The sequence below is a fragment of the Dipteris shenzhenensis genome, chromosome 10 (genome assembly GCF_047967505.1).
Source record: "Dipteris shenzhenensis isolate YYH24624 ecotype China chromosome 10, Dip_SZ_1.0, whole genome shotgun sequence".
In the NCBI taxonomy this organism is placed as follows: domain Eukaryota; kingdom Viridiplantae; phylum Streptophyta; class Polypodiopsida; order Gleicheniales; family Dipteridaceae; genus Dipteris; species Dipteris shenzhenensis.
Window position 1 is genome coordinate 14445029 of NC_141605.1, and position 20984 is coordinate 14466012.

The following is a 20984-nucleotide window of genomic DNA, read 5'->3' on the forward strand; positions in this document are numbered from 1 at the left end:
TGCTCAATTATTTGAGGGTTATGTGCCTTCACATCTGCAGCAAGAGAAGGACTTAACCCATGGATGAAACACATCAGCTTTTCCTTTTCAGATATGTCCTGCACAAACAGGGAAAGCCTCCAAAAGCGCTACAAGTACTCTTGGACCGTACTGGTCTACGACAAGGCATAAAATTCAGCCAAGTATTGATCCAAGACAAGTGGGGATACGAATGTAGTGACCACCAATTCTTTGAAACCCCTCCAAGTGGTTGGTCTCTGAGGCGAATCCCTCATGTATCGCCACCATGTGTGGGCATAGTCCTGCATATGCATACTTGCAAAAATTATGCGCTCCTCCTTAGACTTGGGGTAGAAGTGGAAATAGTCTTCCTGCCTGTGAGCCACTCCTCCAACTCATTGGGAGTGCGAGTGTCCCCTTTAAACTTATGCACTGTGAGTTTGTCCTTGATATCCTTGGCTGCATAATTCTTGTGTGTGTAACCTCCAGAAGTGTGGGCATCATCATGCTTGAGGTTCACATAATCAGAGAAGGACATCTCAAGTTTGATGGCCTCAGGTAGGGCCTCGTATGCATGCAAAGAATCTGCCAACATGTCATCAAAATTGGCTTGCTGCCCACCACTAGCTCCTTGCTACGTAGTAGCTGCTGCCATTTGATGCATTGGCTGCGTCTGGCTATATGTGCTCGTTGGTGGAGCGATAGGTGCATGAACCCCGTGCTGGGTCTCTCTGCCAAATGCATCTCTCTGAAATGATGGCATACCAAAGGGCTCTCCCAGGGGTGTGGGCTGCCAAATAAACCAAAGCCAGCTCCAGGCATACTTGCTGGTGCGGTGAAAGGAGTACTAACTAGATGCACACCAACAGGTCGGCCCAAAAGAGACGGCTCAGCTTGCATGGATGCAGAAAGCTGTGAGCCAAAAGATGGCCTGCCATCTTGCAAGGAGGTGCTCTGTGGCATAGAAAATGCATCATCTAAGTCCAGATAATCCCCATGCTGGGGTACATGCAATGGTCCAGAAGATTGATGCTCATAGGCATGACGGGCATCCGCCATAAAACCCCTGCGTGGAGCAGACAAAACATCCTGATTGTCTGAATGATCTCCTTGTTGGGGAGCGGGCCGCTTACTGTTATCCTGCATAGCAATGGCAGATGTGATCTGATGACCAATTTGCTGTCCCATTTGGGTATGGCTGCATAGCCATGGCTGTGGTAAGCTGCTGGCTGAACTCCTGTCCTATCTGTTGGAAAGCACCTTGGAGCATAGAGGAAAGGGCATCTAGAAACTCTGTCTGCGTTGCTTGCACTTCTCGGGATGCAGGAGAGAGAGGCTGAGTGGAAGGAACCACTGGACCACCAGTGGATGCAAATGAGGAGCTCTAGAGGGCCTCCAACCTCTACTACTCAGCTGAAATCTCTTGGTATTTCTAACTGTGTAGCGAAAGAAGAGGAAGCTCTTCTCTCGGTGCTCTTCATCAATTCACTCCCACTCCCCTGGGTTCCACTTCAAGAACCTAATGGGAGAACCACCATATAACAAGAGTCTCCAAGACCCAAGTGCCAGAAGAACGGGGTCAGGATCAAGATACCACCGTGAGTCCGTGTCCCACTCCATGTAACCTGCAATCCTAACAGGCTGAAAGGTAACTTCCAAAAGAATATCATCTGAAGCTTTGAGAAGTCTGCCTCCCGACTGAACATCAAAGACAAGGGTCTCCTCATGTAGTCTCTGATCTTCTGGAAGCTATCTAACAGCCTTATAGGCACCTACAGTGGAAGCATGTCCCCTCCCCCATCTAGACCATTGCATATAATGTGACACACCTAGTGATTTGCCATGCTCATCCAAAATGGATTCATTCCACATAACTGGCTGCCTTTCTATTTCTTCGCGAGAGGAGGGTGTAACTCTCCGAAGAGTGTCTCTGAAGCTACCCCAAGCTTTCAAAATGGAAGCCATGAGAGGGGAAGAGGGAGATCTAAGATGGGCTGAAGTAAAAATCCATTTGGAGCTGTCCATCCAATCTCCCCGTGAGAAGGTGTACAAGAGTGAATGCTGCATAGGAAGAAATCCTTCCAAGGCTTTTGTCCAGGCATCAGTCCTCTCACTACAAATTTGCAGATCAAGGCCATACAATGCAAATTCGGATCAATAATATTGAGACCTCCTTCCCTAGTGGGGAGAATGAGGGACTCCCAAGCCACCCTGGCTACAACATCTGAGGTGCCATTTAACCCACTTCAAAGAAAGTTCCTGACAGGTCTCATGAGCTGAGATATACAACCTCTAGATCTGCACCAACATGAGCAAATGAACCAAGCAGTAGCCAATAATACCTGGTTCACAACCATTACTCTGGATGCAAGATCATCCCTGGCAAAACTCCAAAAAATCAGTTTCCTCTTGATGCTCTCCAAGACGGGAGCAAACTGCTGTGTTGGAGAGATGCCCACCCCAACAGGGCATCCTCAGTACCTGATGGAGACACCCCTCTGAATCCAAGTGAATCCTATGTCAATCCTCCAGTCTCGAATGTCCTCATCACTAATCCAAAAGCCATTGGATTTGTTCCAATTAATATGGGCCCCTGCTGAAGTGCAAAACAAATCCAAGGCTGTTCTAAAAGAGGTGAGTGTATGAGTTGTGGCATCCAACAAAACAACCGTATCATATGCCAACTCACTATCCAAAAGCTCTCATCATTGTGCCTCAATGGGAGACTCAACCCTATAATATCAGCTTGAGCTCTAAGGTAGTAGCTCATAGCTTCAGCCAAAAATAAAAAAAGAAAGGGGGCTAAAGGGCATCCCTGACAGACCGATCGGGTAATCTGAAATTTGTGTCCCCTGACTCCACCAATGAGAACCTGGCTATGGGCTGATCTATAGAGAGCTGACACCCCTCTGATCCATACATTTGTGAATCCAAAACGAGAGAGGGTACCCTCTCTAGAAAACCCCATTCTACTCTATCATAAGCTTTCTCAAAGTCTAGGAGTAGAATGGCAAGCCTATGGCCATTATGTATGGCCCATTTAAAAGCCTCCTAGAATGAGAAAATATTATCGAAGATGCTCCTGCCATGTATAAAACCGGTCTGCGTCTGTTGTAATGAAGGGGAAAAAAGGGGCCAAGTTAGAGGTCCTTTAGGTGGGAAATGTGGAGGGACTATATAAGTCCCCATCCACCCCCTACTATGTACTTTTTGATGTGACTTCTAATCCTATCTACTCTCCCTTCCTCCTTCCTGCCTACGCTCACTCACTCTCTCCCTCTCTTCCCTACTTCCTCTCAATCTCTCCCTCTCTTTCCTATCTCATTCTCTCTCTCCTACCCCTTCTCCTCCCTTCTTCCCCTATCTCTCCCCTTCTGCTAGTCTATCCCCCTTCTCCAAATCTGCCCCTACCTCCTTTTCTACATTGGTATCAGAGCATCCTTCTCTGGCACCTTCGAATCCTAGCAACTGCCACGTTAAGAATCCCAGCAAGTGCCTCGCTAGGCCAGCGCTAGACTTGCACGCAGTAGAAAAACTTTTGGAGGAGGCTCTGGAAATCCCTCAAAAGTAGAAAGATCACTCTTTTCTTTTGACTTCTATTCATGGAGGGATTGCAGTGAACCTGTGGAGATCCAGGTTCGGGGCTGACCCTTCTTGTCCTTGGTGCCACGCAGTAGTTGAGTCAGCTCAGCATTGCCTTTGGGAGTGCAGACAGGCGAGGACGATATGAAAGGGTGTTGCCAGGATTCTTTGCATATTTCATAGAGCACCCTTCTTCATGACTTGGGGATCAGTGGGATGGTTATCTCTTACTGAACCTCAGGTGTTTTTTGAGGGACAGGACTCAGACTCATCCTTCATTATACGACGACACTCTGTGGAGTTAGACAAAACAATGTTTGGAGGAAAAAGAAACAGAAAAGCCGCTAGCAGAAAGAGGAATCACAAGTTTTGAAAAACTGCTCTTAGTGATGCGTGAGGAATGCAGGAATGAGGAGGCACACGCGTAGAGCTCGCCCAGGGTGAGAGGCAACAAAAGCTAGACTGAGAGTCTTGACTCATCCTTCATTATATGACGACACTCTGTGGAGTCAGACAAAACAATGTTTGGAGGAAAAAGAAACAGAAAAGCCGCTAGCAGAAAGAGGAATCACAAGTTTTGAAAAACTGCTCTTAGTGATGCGTGATGAATGCAGAAATGAGGAGGCACATGCGTAGAGCTCGCCCAGGGTGAGAGGCAACAAAAGCTAGACTGAGAGGCAATGCTTCTCCAACACAAACATATGTTAGTCACTATGTAGGCAAGTTTGAGGGTAGCAGCAGTCACCGCCTCAGCTTCGTCATCGACAAAGGTAACACCGCTCACTCGGTCCACTCCAAATTTTGTTAAGTATGATGGTAAGTGTGACCATTCAGCTATTCTTCAATTCATTCATCAGTTCATAGCTCATTTTCCGTCTGCGCGGATTCAAGATGATTTTCCCTATATGAGCCAAAATGTGCACTTGAATATTGAGAATATTCAATCCCCCATGCACACACACGCACACGTGCATGTGTGCGTGCTCGTGCAGGCACACATGTGCGTGTGTGCATTTGCTTGCGCGCGCTCCTTGTTACTCATGTCCAGTCATAATTTTTCGGGTCTGTGTCGTGGGTGGGGATGTCATATGGTCTTCAACCTCAGGGTTGATCAACATGACGTTATATGACAATGCTCATTTTGGTTATTCGTCTAGATTGCATCATCATATTAGTGGAGGGGTGCAAAATTCACCTTGTGAGGTTAGTAGTCAAGTTGCAACACTTCATTCTTTCTCTTTCTTGTGGTGCATTTTCCTATCGACTTCTTTTCTAAGCTTTTAGGCGTAGAATTGTCCTCATCCTCACAAGCAGTCCTAGCCTGGGTACAGAGCACGTGTACTACTTTTTGATTTACCATTATTTAATTCTAACCTTTGTTATGTTACGTGAGCGCTTTACTTCCAGAGGTCTGACAGAAACTGATTATGTCTACGACGCTCTACGTTTATAATAAATGGGTGCTCATGTGTGTGAGGGTATGTAGATGTGTGTGCTTGTGTGAGAGCATATTATTTCCCCATTCAGATGTCAATTATCTTCTGAGTTGCAGGAGATGGCTTTGATACTAAGGAAAGCTTGTGCTTTGAATGGAAAATGTTTTTTTGACATGTTGCATGGAAAGATGATCTCAATGCCAATGATTCTGAAATATGGTTGCAGCTGGGAAGTGCTCTCAGCAGGTGGAGCTGAGTGGTGAGAACATCAATATAACATTCAAACCAGATGGCACACATATTGCAGTTGGAAACAGGGTAAATGTTTCCGTTAGTTTTTAAAGCTGCTGTGATGATTGGTAGCGAGGGTGTTCTGCTGTTATGCATGATCTCTTTGTCTTTCAATGTTTTGATAGACGAACGAGAAGGCTAATAAAAAAGTAGTCCACATTTTCTTCTTTAAAGGTATGACTAGTTGTGAAGATGATATCTCATTTTGGTCTCTCCCAAATGAACATTTGTAAGTAAAAAACCTTAGGTTCAGATAATTGAAGGTGCTGTGTACTACTATACCATTGGTTCGTTCAAGCTACTTACATCTCAGTCAGTTAGTGTGAAGTGATGATAAAGCAAGTTTAGCTAAAACGAAAGATGAACCTAAATGGTATTTAAAAGTCTCTGTAACAACAGTCACAACATTGGGGTGCTGTAGAGTAGGCAATTTCTGGGGGACAGAAGGATTCAAACGAGTTTAAATAGACCAATGGAGAGTACTCTGTACATGCAGATATACATGGTATTAGAGAGGAAATGAGTGGATATTAAGTAGTCTAGAAAACGTAAAGCTTCTTGCTTGTAAACCAAACCGGCTATGTTCTTTATTAGAGGGTGAAACATGGGAGGTTATTATGACTGGCTGAATCGCTTTGAAGAGGGGTTGAAAAATAAGAATATTGTTTTGCCTCCATCCACAAGGCTGCATCGTGCAACCCCATGGTCCTTGCTGCCTGGGAGGTGGCGTAGCATCATGAATGTCCCATCGCTTAATTGTCTCTGTCCACCGGGTGGCTGGGGGAGATCATCTCTATGTGGAAGGCATGTTGTCCCTTTGTCAGCTCGACTACCATCCCCATATAAACACTCGTCGCATACACTGCAACCACACTGATTCTGAGTGAGCACTGCTCCAGCCAATGTCCAATGGGGATGCCACCACCCATAACTGGCCAAAAGAAGTACTAGATTTTGGCTGGTCCACAGGCAAAGATGAGACCTTAGGTACCAGTCTCCCCACTACTCTGATCCTTTACCTCTAAGTGAATAACACGTGGGCATTCGAAGGGTTGTTGAGAGTCATGGAAAACCGAAAGGAAGGGCCCTGGCTGAACCTATACAGTAGAAGAGGGGTGAGGGCCTGTCGTGTAGGACTTGGGTCCTAGTGATAAGTCTTAAAACGGACTTAGAGAGTGACCCTTGTCTTAGAGAACTCTCCCGTCCATCGAACTTTTTTCAAGCCCTGCCTCTATCTCCTCAATCCAATGTCTTGTGCGTGCCAACGTGTTGAGAGGGTCCTCTAGCTCTTGTGGGAGGGAGCTCCATGCCCCCAAGGACCTAGTTGGGCTACTATCACACTATGCCCAATTGATATGCGCTTGGGGCGGAATCCTGCCTTGGATGGGTGCCCGGACTTCATGTGTCTCTACCCATTTCGTGATTTTCTGCTCATGAATAGTGCCATACAACTTGGCCATTAGGCTGCTACCATGATTGTGCAGTATTTTTTTGGCATTTTGCAGTCCCCTCCTCTTCCCCTCTTTGTGGATCAGTACAATTCTGCTGAGTTGCCATTGCGGGGGATATCCTTCTTCTAGGGCCACATTCAAAATCTGGTGAGCATTTCTTTGTCTTCTCCTCCCACCATGTGAGCATCTCTGCTACCAGCCCTTGTGGTATTTGGAGCCTTCCCATTTGCTAGCTTTATCAGCCCCTTCCCTACGTCTTCTTCCGTTGTGATGTTGTTTGCTGCTTTGATGGAAAAATCATGATTTATTTTCTCTTCTCCATCCCTGCCGTGACAAATCGTATAATGTCATCCTATGTCGCCTTCTCCTCCTGAGTTTTGTTGCCATGCAATTTCTAAAAAAACTTCCACGGGTTTTGTTTTAGCTCATCAAAACTTTCAAGCTGCTTGCTTTTAAGAAACAATCTTTTTTTCTCTCACCACTTGCACACAAAGAGAGAGAGAGAGAGAGAGAGAGAGAGAGAGAGAGAGACATGTATTAACGTCTGTGAGAGGCCTCACGGGCCTATGAGACAAATGCAAAGCCAAAAGGTAACTCATACAAGCCATTGAGGGCTGAAGCAAAGGGCTCACTAAGGCCCTTGCTGAAAGCTAAAGTGCTAAGCTAGTGAACAAAGTAGTAGAAATAGCAAAATATCAGGAGAGTACCAGGTGCTCAGAGCTAACACTCCTAGTACATGCCCATGTTCCATATATCCAGGTAACCTAGTAGCTCTTTGATGAGATGTGAGAAGCTCTCGCATGTGTGTCTGTCGAATTCTCTCTCGATGCAGTGGAGGGCGTGGTCTCCTCAATCTCTGTATCCGAAGAGGAGTTTTTGATGTACTGGGTCTTGTGTTAAACCTAGAGGAACGAGAGTTGCTGCTATCATGGGGCAAGATCATAGACCAACAAGCGCTGATTTTGTGATCCGGGGGCTACATATAACTTTATATTAGAGGATTTAGCCATGAGGCTGGGAATAAAGACAGAGGAGTTGGACAGGGCTCTGGATGTTGGCTAGATGTTTTGTGGGAACCTTGTGCCAGTCACTCCCTTGATAGGGAAGCTCAGTCTTCATGTACAAAGTATTTCTGGTACTGAGCCACCTAACAGCCCCCCATATAGAGTTAGTGCAACTCAACGAGAAGAAATTATGGCCCAGGTTTAGGACTTGCTGTCCGAGGGGCTGATTTAGCCCAGTTCCTCTCCATTTTGCTCCCCTGTACTGCTTGTACAGAAGAAAGATGGGCCATGTGCGTTGATTATCGGGCACGGAATAAAATGACCATCAAGAACAAGTTTCCAATTCCGCGCATCGATGATGTGCTAGATCAGTCAAATGGGACAGCAGGATAGACTTAAAGAGTGGTTATCGCCAAGTGAGGATACAACCTTAGGATGTGCATAAGATAGCGTTCCGCACTACTTTTGGGCTGTATGAGTATCTGGCGATGTCTTTTGGATTGACTAATGCCCTAGCTACTTTCAATAGAATGATGGATTGTATCTTCCGACCCTATAGACAGTTCACATGAACCTTCTTTGATGACATTATTATCTTCTTTAAGTTTGAAGAAGAGCACAAGGAACATCTTGCTATAGTTTCCCAAGAGCTGCGAAATCACCAGCTCTATGCAAACAACAAGAAGAGTGAATTCTTCTTGGAAGAGATCCATTACTTGGGGCATATAATATCCAAAGATGGGATACGGGATCCGGCAAAGATCCAAGCCATTCATGAATGGCCAGAGTGGAAGACTGTGCATGAAGTCCATAGTTTCCTAGGCCCGTGTTCTTACTACAGAAGATTTATGAGGCATTTTATAGATATAGCCGCTCCACTTCACGACCTTACCAAGAAAAGTGCAGCTTTCAGATGGGGAATTCCACAGAAGAAAGCATTTACCACACTTAAAGAGAAGTTGAGCATAGAGCCAATTTTGACAGTTCTAGATTTGTATCAGCCATTTGATGTGGATTGTGATGCTTGTGGGGAATGTGTTGGGGCTGCATTGCATTAGAATGGTCATGTAGTGGCCTATGAGAGCAGGAGACTCCGGGATATAGAGAGATATTTGGAAATCTATGAGAAAGAGTTGCCGGTTGTAATTCATGCCATCCATACATGGAAGCATTATCTTTTGGGTGCAGACTTTACAGTTAAGACAGATCACCAAAGTCTGAGATATTTCTTGACTCAGACAAAGCTCTACGAGAAGTAGATGAAATGGGTAAATATGTTGTCAATGTATCATGTTCAGATTGTCCATACTCCGGGAGCTCAGAATAGAGTGTTGGATGCCTTGTCTCGAAGACCCCATGTTAACAATGTGACCATTGCTTATCATAGAGATCTAGAAGACACGGTTGCCCGATTCTTATCAAGGCTTTGCTACTACATTAAGGTTGGTTGAAGGTGGCAATGCCAACCATTTCTCATTTGACCAGCTGGTTGCTCTTCTTCTTCAAAGGAGAAAAGTCGAGCAAATTGTAATGCTTCTATGGCTAGTGATCAAGCCTTTTTTGCCCAGCATAAAAACAAAGGCAAAGGCAAGGTTTCAGTTGGTAAACCCCCTCATTCACATGCTGATAATTCACATGGTGCCTCTTCTTTAGGGGATAATAAAAATAAGAAGAGATGTAACTATTGCAGAAAACCTGGGCATGATATTTCTGAATGCAGGAAGTGGATTGCATCTAAAAAGAAGAAGAAACAGTTTGGTCTTGCAGTATCTGGTTCTTCTAGTGCAGAAAATCGATACGAGTCATCTAATTTTGTGCAAGACCAGCATTGAGCTTTCTTGGTTACATGTTAATATAATCCTGATGTTCATGATGCTTGCATGGTAGTTTCAGATGTGCATGATGCCTAGTTCTTCCTAGTTCTGTGATAGTAGTGCTAGCAAGCACATCACTTTCTGTCGGAAGTTATTCAGCTCATTAGAGCATACATCTCACGGAGGTAGTGTCACATGTGCCAATAATGCATCATATACCATGAAAGGTATTGGGCAAGTTGCTCTTACTTCTGTCTCTGGTGGTATTGTCACTCTAGAGAATGTGCTTTATGTTCCAAGCATTCGCAAGAACCTCATTTCTATTTCAGCCATTGCTACATGTGGCTTTCAGGTCCTTTTTGATGGTGTTAGGTGTGCAATGTATGATGCTACACATGCCTTTACCGTGGTCTTGACTAGCACATTGACTAGAGGTTTTTATAGACTTGATGCATATGACAGGTGTTTGGATGATGTTGCACGTGCAGATGCACATGCCTTTGCTCTTGATTTTACCATGGCAAATATCCATTTGTGGCATGAGAGGTTTGGACACCTCAACTTTAGAGCTTTGGTGAAGTTATATAAGGATGGCATGGTTGTTGATTGCCCCAAAATGCATATGCCTTCAAAGCATGTTTGTGAACCATGCTTGCTTGGTAAGATTCACCGTGCTACGTTTCCCAAGGATGGGAGAGTTGGTGCCTCACGCAAGCTTTATTTGGTTCATAGTGATGTTTGTGGACCCATGCGGGTTGCAGCTCTTGGGGGCTTCTATTATTTGGTCACTTTTATTGATGACTTCACCAGGTACACTTGGATTTTTGCCTTGAAATCCAAATTTGAAGTTTCTTCATGCTTTAAGCATTTTATTGCCTTGGCTGAGAATGAGAGTGGGCTGCACATTGCTCACCTTAATACAGACAGGGAGGTGAATATATGTCAAAGGAGTTTGTTGTTTTTTTGGCCTCACGTGGCGTTCATCATCGGTGCACGACGGTGCCTTATACTCCTCAACAGAATCCTGTGGCTGAGCGGAAGAATAGATCAGTGATGGAGATGGCCAGGTGTATGTTGAAAGGCAAGCATTTGCCTAACAAGTTGTGGTTGGATGCCGCTATGTGTGCCAATTACATTTTGAATAGATGTCCCACATAGGCATTGCAAACCATCACACCTTATGAGGCTTGGACAGGTCATAAGCCCCGGATTTCTCACACGAGGACATTTGGATGCTTGGCATATGCCCATGTGCCTTCTCAGACATGCACCAAGTTGGATGATAAAGCTGTCAATTGCATTTTTATTGGGTATAGCTCAGAGAGCAGGGGCTATAAGCTATATCAGCCTCGCACGAGCAAGTGTTTTGTCAGTCGGGATGTTGCGTTTGATGAATCTACCACTATGCCTATGCTGGACTGTCAAAAACAGCCCGTTGTTGATGCTCCCGATATCTTTGAAAGCTTGATGCCTTTGTTTTTGTCGGATTCTCATGATAATGTCACATTTGAGGTTGCTCCTCCTCTATCTGTTGGTCATTTGCAGCCACATGTGCAGCATGATATTCAGCCTCATTTACAGCCTGATATGCCTCAGCTTGATGAGGACATTGTGCACAGAGCTCTCGACCAGGAAAGAGCAGAAATAGAGGAGCTAGAGAGGTCCCCCGTTGGCTTCTTGACACCTTAAAAGACAGCAAACAAGATACTCCTCTGCCAGCCCGTACTACAGCAACTGTCTGGAAAGACCATGCTAATTTGGTTGCTTGTGCATTGGTTGCTACAGCATGTAATGAAGAGCCATTATGCCATAAAGATGCCTTTTGGATTCTATCTATCAGAACAACACTTGGGAGTTGTGTGACTTGCCTCCTGGCAAGAATGCCATTGGAGCTAAGTGGGTTATAAGATTAATCGGAAAGCTGATGGTTTAGTGGACCGTTACATAGCCCGTCTTGTTGCTAAGGGCATTCTCAGTTTGTGTTCACTCCATGCTTTCCTTTCAGTTCACCAACATGGTATCAGAGCCCTTTGATCCTCCTTGAGCCCATTTGTGCCACATCATCTTCTTCTTCTCCATCTTCTTCTTCTTCTTCATCTTCACCATTTCTTCCCTTTCTTCCCAAATCTTGCTAGAGCTTGTTCTCCCTTGTTTCTCCGCCATTCTCCAAGCCCTTCCTGCTGGAGATACCTCTCGAATGGGTGAACCTTCACCTGAAAGGAATTGAAGAAAAGACGTCGCTACTGGTCGCCATTCCCCAAATAGTGCATTTTTTGGTCATTTTTCTCTTGCAGAATACTCCCTGCCTGCTGCACCATTGCTCGAGCCCTCTTAGGAGTAGATGGGCGACCTCAAGACGAACATTTTGAGTCACTTTGCAGCCCATTTGGTTCAGTAACGAAGGAGAAAACGTCAAAACACAGGTTCAGCCTGCAGCAACTCCCCAGGCAAAACAGCGCGCCATTTCGCCCAACCTGTGTGTTGGATCTTCCCCTCAGTGAGCGCTTTCTTTTGCTCCAGAAAGCCCCTTGAGTGCTTCACTCTGTTGCTCCAATTTCGGCCTCTAGCCTCGAACTGCTCAATTTGGGGATAACTGTGATTTCTCTTTCCGCTTGCAACTATCTCTAGAGGTTTCATGATAGAAAGTTCTGAAATTATATCAGTTATCTTTTTTCTTTAGGATGTTTGATCATTGGATGTGATCTAGAGCACATTTGAGTTGCATCTTTGGTTCACCTTCCTGCAGTTTGACAGTTTTACAAGCATATGCATAAAAAAATTGTGGTCAAAGGTCAGCATTTCTTCAAAGATTTGACTGTCAAAGCTGCATTTATTATTGCTTGACTGTATCAGATCAGTTTAACAGAGATCTACCCTCTCATGGCTACCATATTGAATATGGATAAGTTCAATGGTAAAGGCTTTCACACATGACAGATGAAGGTTAAGTTTGCATTGATGAGGGAAAACCTTTGGGGGCTTGTCAAACCGGCTTCAACTTCTTCTTCAACAGCCTCCAATGTTGGAGAATTCTCAGCTCCGACACGCTCGGAAAGAGATCCTGCTAGAGAGGAGAAAGCCTATGGCATCATTGCTCTTGCCTTAGGAGATGACTATATTCATCACATCTTTGATTTGGAGTCTCCTTCAGAAGCTTGGCAGAAGCTTGACATTATTTTTTGGTGCTAGCTCTCACATCTCAAAATTGTCACTTAAGATTGCTTTCTTTGAATTGAAGATGGTTAGTGGCACTCCTTTGGCTGCCCATGTCAATCATATGCGGAGTCTCATGACAACTTGCTTCTATCAACTCTCCAATCACTACAAATGATGCAATGGCAGTGTTGCTTAAGAGTATGCCTGAAGATTATGATCATGTTACCACTTTGAAAAATCTTCTTAATCCTAATCTTGAAGGTCTTATTTCTGCTCTTCAAGAAGAAGAAAGGCACATGGAACGAGGCAATGACACAGCCTATGCCATAAAAATCCAGAAGGGCAAGTTTTCACCTTGCAAACATTGTGGGAAGACTAATCACCTCTCAAAAGACTGCTTCAAGATCAATCCATGCAAACACTGTGGCAAAAACAATCACCATGAAAAGTTTTGTAGAGCCAAAAAGGAAGCAACTACAAAGTCAGAAACTGCCAATCTACTTTCAGTTGATGTGCCTCCATAAGATGAGGCATCCTATGAAGATTATGCTTTTTGAATCATCTCCATATATGCTCCAGATCTCTTTTTTTAATGTTGAGTCAAGGTACTCAGCTTGGATAGTCCTCCAAAATGAATGAAATAAACTATTGTGTTCTTTGTAAACACCTCTAGTCACCATATGATGTAGGCCATGTGTATGTGTTTTGCTCCATGGTACCTCCTGCAGACATTGTGTGCATGTACATGCAGGGGAGATAACCATTGGAAGGTCTCTTGTATCCCTTTTGTTTACTTCACACCCTTGGGAACCCCTTGCTAGCATGAGAACCTAGCCATAGATTTATCCTTGTTGACCACCATGAGATGGCATGAGAAACTGATGTATCCTTGACATAGCCTGAGGCATTCCCTTGAGGGGGGGTATGATGGGATATCTCAAGGTGTATGCCCTAGGCACACCTTGGTTTCTATGTGTGTGTGCTAGAGGCACAGTTAGGTGTCCATAAGCACTGTTAGGTGGTGGTAGAAGCCACATAGGATGATTGAGAGAATCTAGGAGCAGATTGAGGAGATGATTATGGAGCTCAGAGGTCATCAGTGATGTCAGTGATCATGTAAGAGGTGCCTACATAAGGACCTCACCTTTTTTAATTCTATAAGCAAGAATTCTCAGTTTGTGTTCACTCCATGCTTTCCTTTCAGTTCACCAACAATTTTCCCTACTTCCAAGATCACTACTATTCGCATTGTTATTGCCTTTGTTGCCCATTTTCATTGGGAGGTACATCAGCTTGATATCAAGACAACTTTCCTTCATGGGTATTTGCAGGAACAGGTGTATGTTTCCCAACCTCTTGGCTTTGAGCTTGAAGGTTTTGAAAGCAAGGTATGCCGCTTGAAGAAAGCTCTCTATGGATTGAAGCAGGCACCTCTGGCTTGGTATTCCAGGTTTCATACTCATTTGCTCACACTTGGCTTTTAGAACAGCCCTATAGAGGCTACCCTTTACATCCGCAAGAGTGGGACAGATTTGCTGATTTAAGTACTCTATGTGGATGACATGCTTGTGACTTGGACACATGCTGAGCAAATTGCAGCTTTTAAGCTTGATTTGCATAAGACATTTTGTATGTCTGATCTTGGTCTTTTGCATTACTATATGGGCATCCAATTTGCTAGCAGTGAGGGGGGCATTTTGATGTCACAATCCAAGTACGTTGGACAGCTTTTGCAGCGTTTTGAGTTTGAGGATTGCAAGCTAGTATCCACACCATTAGAGCTTGGTTTTCACTTCTCTTCTGAGGATGGCTGCGGTGCATGTGATGTTACTCTCTATCAGCAAGCGGTTGGTTGTTTGATTTACTTATGCCATACAAGACCCGATCTACAGTATGTTGTCTCATAGTTGAGTAGATATATGCACAGTCCCTCTATGCACCATTGGCAGGCCGTGAAGCGTGTCGTCAAGTATCTCAAAGGCACTTAGCATTTGGGACTCTTTTATGAGGTTGATTCTTCACTTGTTATGCATGGATTCAGTGATAGTGATTGGGTTGGCTCTTTGGACACTTGTGTGTCACATAGTGGCAATTGTTTCGTGCTTGGTACTTCATGCATTTCTTGGTTTAGCAAGAAGCAGAGTACAGTTGCTACTTCTAGCGGGTGAAGCTGAGTTCAAAGCAGCTTGTCTGTTTGGCTTCACAAGTTACTTGCAGATGTTTATGCATGGCAGACTACTCCTACCGTCATCTTCACTGATAGTCAGAGTGCTTTGGCTGTTGCACGGAATCTTGTTTTTCATGTTCGCACAAAGTATATTGAGGTTCACATCAGTATGTCAGAGAGATATTATGAGCAAGTGATATTCAGTTGTCTTATGTTCCCCACTGAAGACAACTTGGCAGATCTTTTTATGAAGGCTTTACCTCGACCGAAGTTTAAAACTTTTCGGCAAGCTTTAAACTTAGTATCTTTTGTGACTTGATCTTGTGTACTCTGTACAGTCATAGGTTGCTATGTTCCTACAGGATGAACTTGTGCAAGATATTCAGGTATCCCGACTCATGTCCAGGATACTTCAGACCATACCATGGAGGGGGGTTTGTAGGCCTTTCTATGGGCTATCCATAGGTGCCACTTATTTCTTGGTATGTGCCTTGTAGGCCTAGTTACAGTTAGTTAGGTCTGTTTGTACAGTTGGTACATGCTAACTGTACCACCTAGGTCAGTTAGGACACTTAGTCTAGTTAGGGCATTTAGCCCTAGGATTTTGTTATGTTGGTTCTCTCTTGAGTCTCCACTCTCAATTTTGCAACAATTCATTACAGCAGCTCGTTTTTCTTGTTCCTCCACTCATTTCTAAGCTTCCATTCCTTGCCATAGCCTACAGGAGGTCGCTGAATGTGATCTGCATGTCCGTCCGTTGTCAAGTGTGGCGTGCCTTAGGCTCTGGGTCTCTGACTGAGGACTGGCTGTGCATCTTGAGTAAGTGCTCCTTGTGGTGGGATGCCTCATGTATGAAGGCAGTGAGGCATCCCTGGTCTGTGTATGAGAGAAGTCTAGATAGTGGCCCAAAACCGTAACGGACATGCTTTATTTAGGAGCAAACCATAAGGAGGAAAGCAAACTTGGCTAACCACCCAGTTGTAGGTTCTGACACCCTCAAGTGTGAGGTCTAGACCATGGGAAAGCTAATCGATTGGGTCAGGTAAATGTATCCCATACCGCATGCCCCAGCCGCTAGCCTACTACTCCTTAGGCCAATATGTACTCAAGACTCCCTTAATTGAGCCTTTGCTTTGTATTTATAAGGGTGGCTCCATCCATCCTTAGAATATAATTCTAAATACGAGGGTTATGCTATCAATAGCCCAATATCTTTGGCATCAGGCTCCAACTATAGAAGCCATGTTGTTAGTAGCCTATTTTTCCTTAAAGACCAAGCTTCTCTTGGAATAGCACTACCTTTCTTGGATTAGTGTTGCTTTTCTTGGATTAGCACTCCCCACGGGTTCTATCCAATGACTCCAATCTATACTTGCTCTTCTTGGATTAGCACTCCCCACAAGTTTTAGAGCTCATCCAATGCTAGCTCCACTCTATACTCCAGGGTATTCCTAATCCTTGGTTAGACTATGCTCATATATTTGGCGAAGCAATCCTCCACTAAGAGTCTCTAGCATGATAGTGGAGGAAGTCGAGGTCCTTGACAATTAGGCCTAAGTTTGGTACTCCATCGTTGGGTACCGAAGACATTGTGAAAGGGGCCTCCAACTTTTTTGAAAAAACATGCTCTAATTGAGGAAACGTTAACTCTCTACTCCTTTATAACTCTCTCGTTGTTGGAACCCAAAACCTGGAACCTGTAAGGCTGGAACTCGTAGCCTCGGGGTCCATGTATGAGATTTCATTAGTGCTTTTGCCCTGTAATTCTTAAACAACATGCTGAATCTGTTGTTTGTCCTTGCGGGAAGGACATCATGTTGGTGGTGGGCATCAAGGATGTTGCTCATTAGAACACCTTTGGCCAGACACATTATCACCTTCAGGAACGTCTTTCCTTTGTCAAACAATAGCCTTGTAACCTGCTAGAAGGAAAGAGTAGAGAGTGGGATGGAGAAGGCAAACTTTGAAAGAAGAGTGGCAGATGGAAAAGAAATAAGGCGGCAGTGCAGGGCTTCTAAAAGCAATCAAAAGGAAATTGACGGAAGAGTCAGAAAAATGAAAAAGAAAGGAATGACGATGGGGGGGGGGGGGGCGGAGGCTTGAGGGTGGTGGTGCCCCCAAGCTGTAGCTACCTCTGTAAGCAGCGAGGCTGCTGGAGGGCAGCCCGAAACGCCATAGAGGGCAATGGTTGCACATAGACCCATGGGGCAGAAAGCCTCTTGGGAAGCTGCAAACAGAGATAACTACCCCAAAATTTTCTTAAGGAAGGAGGGATGGGTCATGGGATGTGAATAGAAGGGCAGCCAAAGGGCTGTCGAAGAAGCCCAAATGCTGCCACGAGGCTATAAGAAGCTGCTGGAAAGAAGGTCACGGTCATACATGCTACGCCTGTAAAAAATGGGAAAAAGACGAGAAGAACATAGGGGCAAAGTATAGGTGGTACACAGAAGAGCTTCCAGGTGGCAGCATCTTGAACAAGGAGGAAGAAGAGGCAGAGAAGTATAGAGGGGCAGGTGAGCTAGCAGGTCAAGGAGGAGCAGGGAGGTCGACTTACAAGTACTCAGCCTTAAAGCTACTGTTTTTGCCCTTGACATCTGGAGGTCGCACTTTTGTACACTTTTCTGTTACGCTTATGCTTTTGCTTGGGCACTGATGACGACATAAGAGTTGCTTTTATGTCTTCCTTTTGTTTTTCTAAAACTTTTTGTTACCTTTTTTTCTTCTCTTTCGTTTCCTCTTTTATTTTCTGTGTAGATTTTCGGACTTTAGAACAACAAAATTTGTAAATTGTACGATTGGATATATTCTAGTTGTACAAAGGTATATATATATATGTATATATGTATATTATATATATATATATATATAGATATATATAGATATATATTAATATATATATATATGTATATATATATATATATATATATATGTATACATATATACATATACATATACACATATATATATATATATATATATATGTATGTATATACATATATACATATACATATACATACACACACACACACACACATACACACACACACATATATATATACATATATACATACATATGTACATATATACATGCATATGTATATAAATAAAATTGGTTGCAAGAAGGGATTGTATGGTTATTGGGTGAAGGTGTTGGAATTTTACTTTCTTTTGAATTTCATGGCAAAAATAAATTTATTATGTAAGGAGAACTTAGAAATTGGTTGTATATATATATATATATATATATATGTATGTATGTATGTATGTATGTATGTGTGTGTATATGTGTGTGTGTGTGTGTGTATGTATGCATGCATGTATGTATGTATGTATATAATATACATATATACATATATCTATATACATATATACATAAATATATATACATATATATGTATATATGTATATTATATATAGATATATGTATATACATATACATATATATATACATATATATATGTATATATGTATATTATATATAGATATATGTATATACATATATACATATATATGTATATACATAAATATATATATATGTATATATATACATATATATGTATATATATACATATGTATATACATATATATGTATATATATACATATGTATATACATATCTAATGTATACATATATATATAAATAAAATTGGTTGCAAGAAGGGATGGTATGGTTTTTGGGTGAAGGTGTTGGAATTTTAATTTTCTTTTGAATTTCATGGCAAAAATAAATTTATTATGTTAGGAGAACTTAGAAAGTTTGTGTAGTTACTTGATGTAGAGTTATTGCACACATGCTTGCAGCTTGCTTGTTTTAAATTTGTGTATGGTCTGCATTGTGAAACATGCCAAGAAGCCTTCTTGAGATGAGAAGATTTGGTTGTGTTTTTTTACTAAGTGAAGAGTGACTAATACATTTGTACTGGATTGCACACAGGATGATGAGCTGACAATCATAGATGTTCGCAAGTTCAAAGCAATCAATAAGCGGAAGTTTCCTTATGAGGTAATGGCCAACTAGTTAGGTGTGATGTTGATCTCTGTGTTAGCAGTGCTTCAGTATTCTTTGGTGCTCATTAGAATCAGCTGAGGTGACATTTGATGAGATCATGCTTTGGTATCTATGGATTAATTTTCTACAAAATTATTGCAAAGAGAAGATCAAATTTATCCTTATTCAGAGCCTTCAGTTCAATATTTAGGTTGTTACACTGTTGTATTATATAGTATATTCATCATATTCTTTCTGCATTGGTCTGCTCATTTGTATATCTTTGATTGCAGAATGTGGGGATTTTATTTTAAATACCATTTATGTGATTGTATATGCGTAGACCTGAAATTTGCGTGATCATTCTTTGTGGACTATTTCCTCACACAAAGGTTCAACATGAGTATTCCTCTATGCAAATGCTTCAGTTCATTAGAGTCTTGCAATCTTCATCTTATGCTCTCCATGTTGCTATGCATTTTCCTCATACCATGGTCTGTATCCACCATTGTACGCTCATGATGTGAGTTTGGATTATTTAGTAGTGGTCTGTGCTTTGATGATGGGGATTCATGTTTATTAATCTGTGGGTCACCATTGACTATCTTGAGGCTAAGAAAACATGATTCGTTTGAATTACATGATGAGTTTGGGCATGTTCTTGATTACTTAATGAGTAAGCTAAAATCTATGTTTCAGTTAGGATGGTTGGCGAGAGACTCTTGGTTTTCCTTTCTCCACTAGGGCTTCCATTGAAGGGGTTGGGCCAAAGAACGTTTTTGCAGCTTATCACAATGGGTAAAACTGCAAGCTATGGGTGAATGGTTATGAGACATTACAACACTGCTGTCTAGAGTCCTGCTTCCCACTCCTTGATTTGACTATGGATGATATGAGGAAGCTTCCGGGGTGAGCAGGATTGTTGAGAAAGCTCTATAGGTCATACACTTCATCACTTGAAAGACCAAAAAGCCCGAAGCGCTCTCCTTTTTCGGTAGTGAGTGTAAGTGGGCACTGAGATTTGGTGAAGCCAACCAATACCCACAGCCAGTCCGCTTTGGATACATGTTTGTTGTTCCCTCTAGATATTCTATCATCTCTTAAGTATCAAGGAAGTGACTATAATCTATATTTCTATTTTTAGTTTTTCTTTAATTCGGACATCTAATTCCAAAGGTGAAGCAGCCAAATCTGAAATTTGATGATAATGCTTTTTGAATTCAAGCAAAGCAAGGACCAAATCCAGTGTCATGATGTGTAGCGTATGGGTTGGCTGGCCTAGTTTCTACTAGTCTTGTTGGGGAAATATTGAGGCCGTTATATTTGACAAATCCTTTTGGCAGAATGCTAAATGTGTCAAAGTTGTTGTTCAGCCCTTGTTCATGGCTATTTCCCTCTTTGATAAAGAGGATGCACGATGGGTCTATTGTATGAGTTTAGGGGAAGGATTCTAGGAGAGTGCCTATCTTTTTTTCAAGATAGATAGGTATACCTATCATGGTTCACCTATAGGCTGTTTTTGAGATTTAGCTTGTTGAACTGATCATTTGACTTTCATTTGGCAATAGGCATGGCAATGGCTTTATACACTAATCCATGCACTAGCACATATGCTTCATTTCTTATGGAAGGAAGAAGCATAGTGGAACCATTGGATAGTTGTTAGTGATTCGACAAGCTATCTCAATTGTAACGTTGATTCGTTGGGTCAGGACAAGTACATAGTACAGGTAAGAATTGAAGGTTGAGTCTAGGTCTTGATTCTTGCTACATAATACTAAATACTTAATATCACTTATATGGATTTCATCTTGAAGGTGAATGTATTGCGCTGTATGCAATGACATGGGTCACTTTTCATTTGACATTGCGAAGGAGTGGAAGAACCACTTGTTGGCTCTTGCATGGTGAGAAAATTTTGGCATTCTGAACCGATCTCCAAAGCTATCCATAGGAAGAAAATGAAATTTCAAACAATGAGCATTGATAAATGAGCATGCCTTATCACAGAGCATGTCCATTAGAATCCAAATTGAACGTTGCACTGAATTTTCAAGGCTTTGCTTCTTGAATCTTGTGTTACAGATTGAGCATAA

The 20984-nt window shown here is 42.7% G+C and overlaps 1 protein-coding gene across 3 annotated transcripts in view; it reads left to right on the forward strand.

The window, feature by feature from the left end:
* Positions 1-20984, forward strand: part of TEX1 (Transducin/WD40 repeat-like superfamily protein) — a 54691-nt gene that overhangs the window by 13001 nt on the left and 20706 nt on the right. For all 3 annotated transcript variants that reach the window (XM_087380181.1, XM_087380180.1, XM_087380182.1), the window contains 2 exons: positions 5245-5336; positions 18835-18903. In XM_087380181.1, the coding sequence (XP_087236307.1) occupies positions 5245-5336; positions 18835-18903 (161 nt within the window). The remainder of the gene's footprint in view (positions 1-5244; positions 5337-18834; positions 18904-20984) is intronic.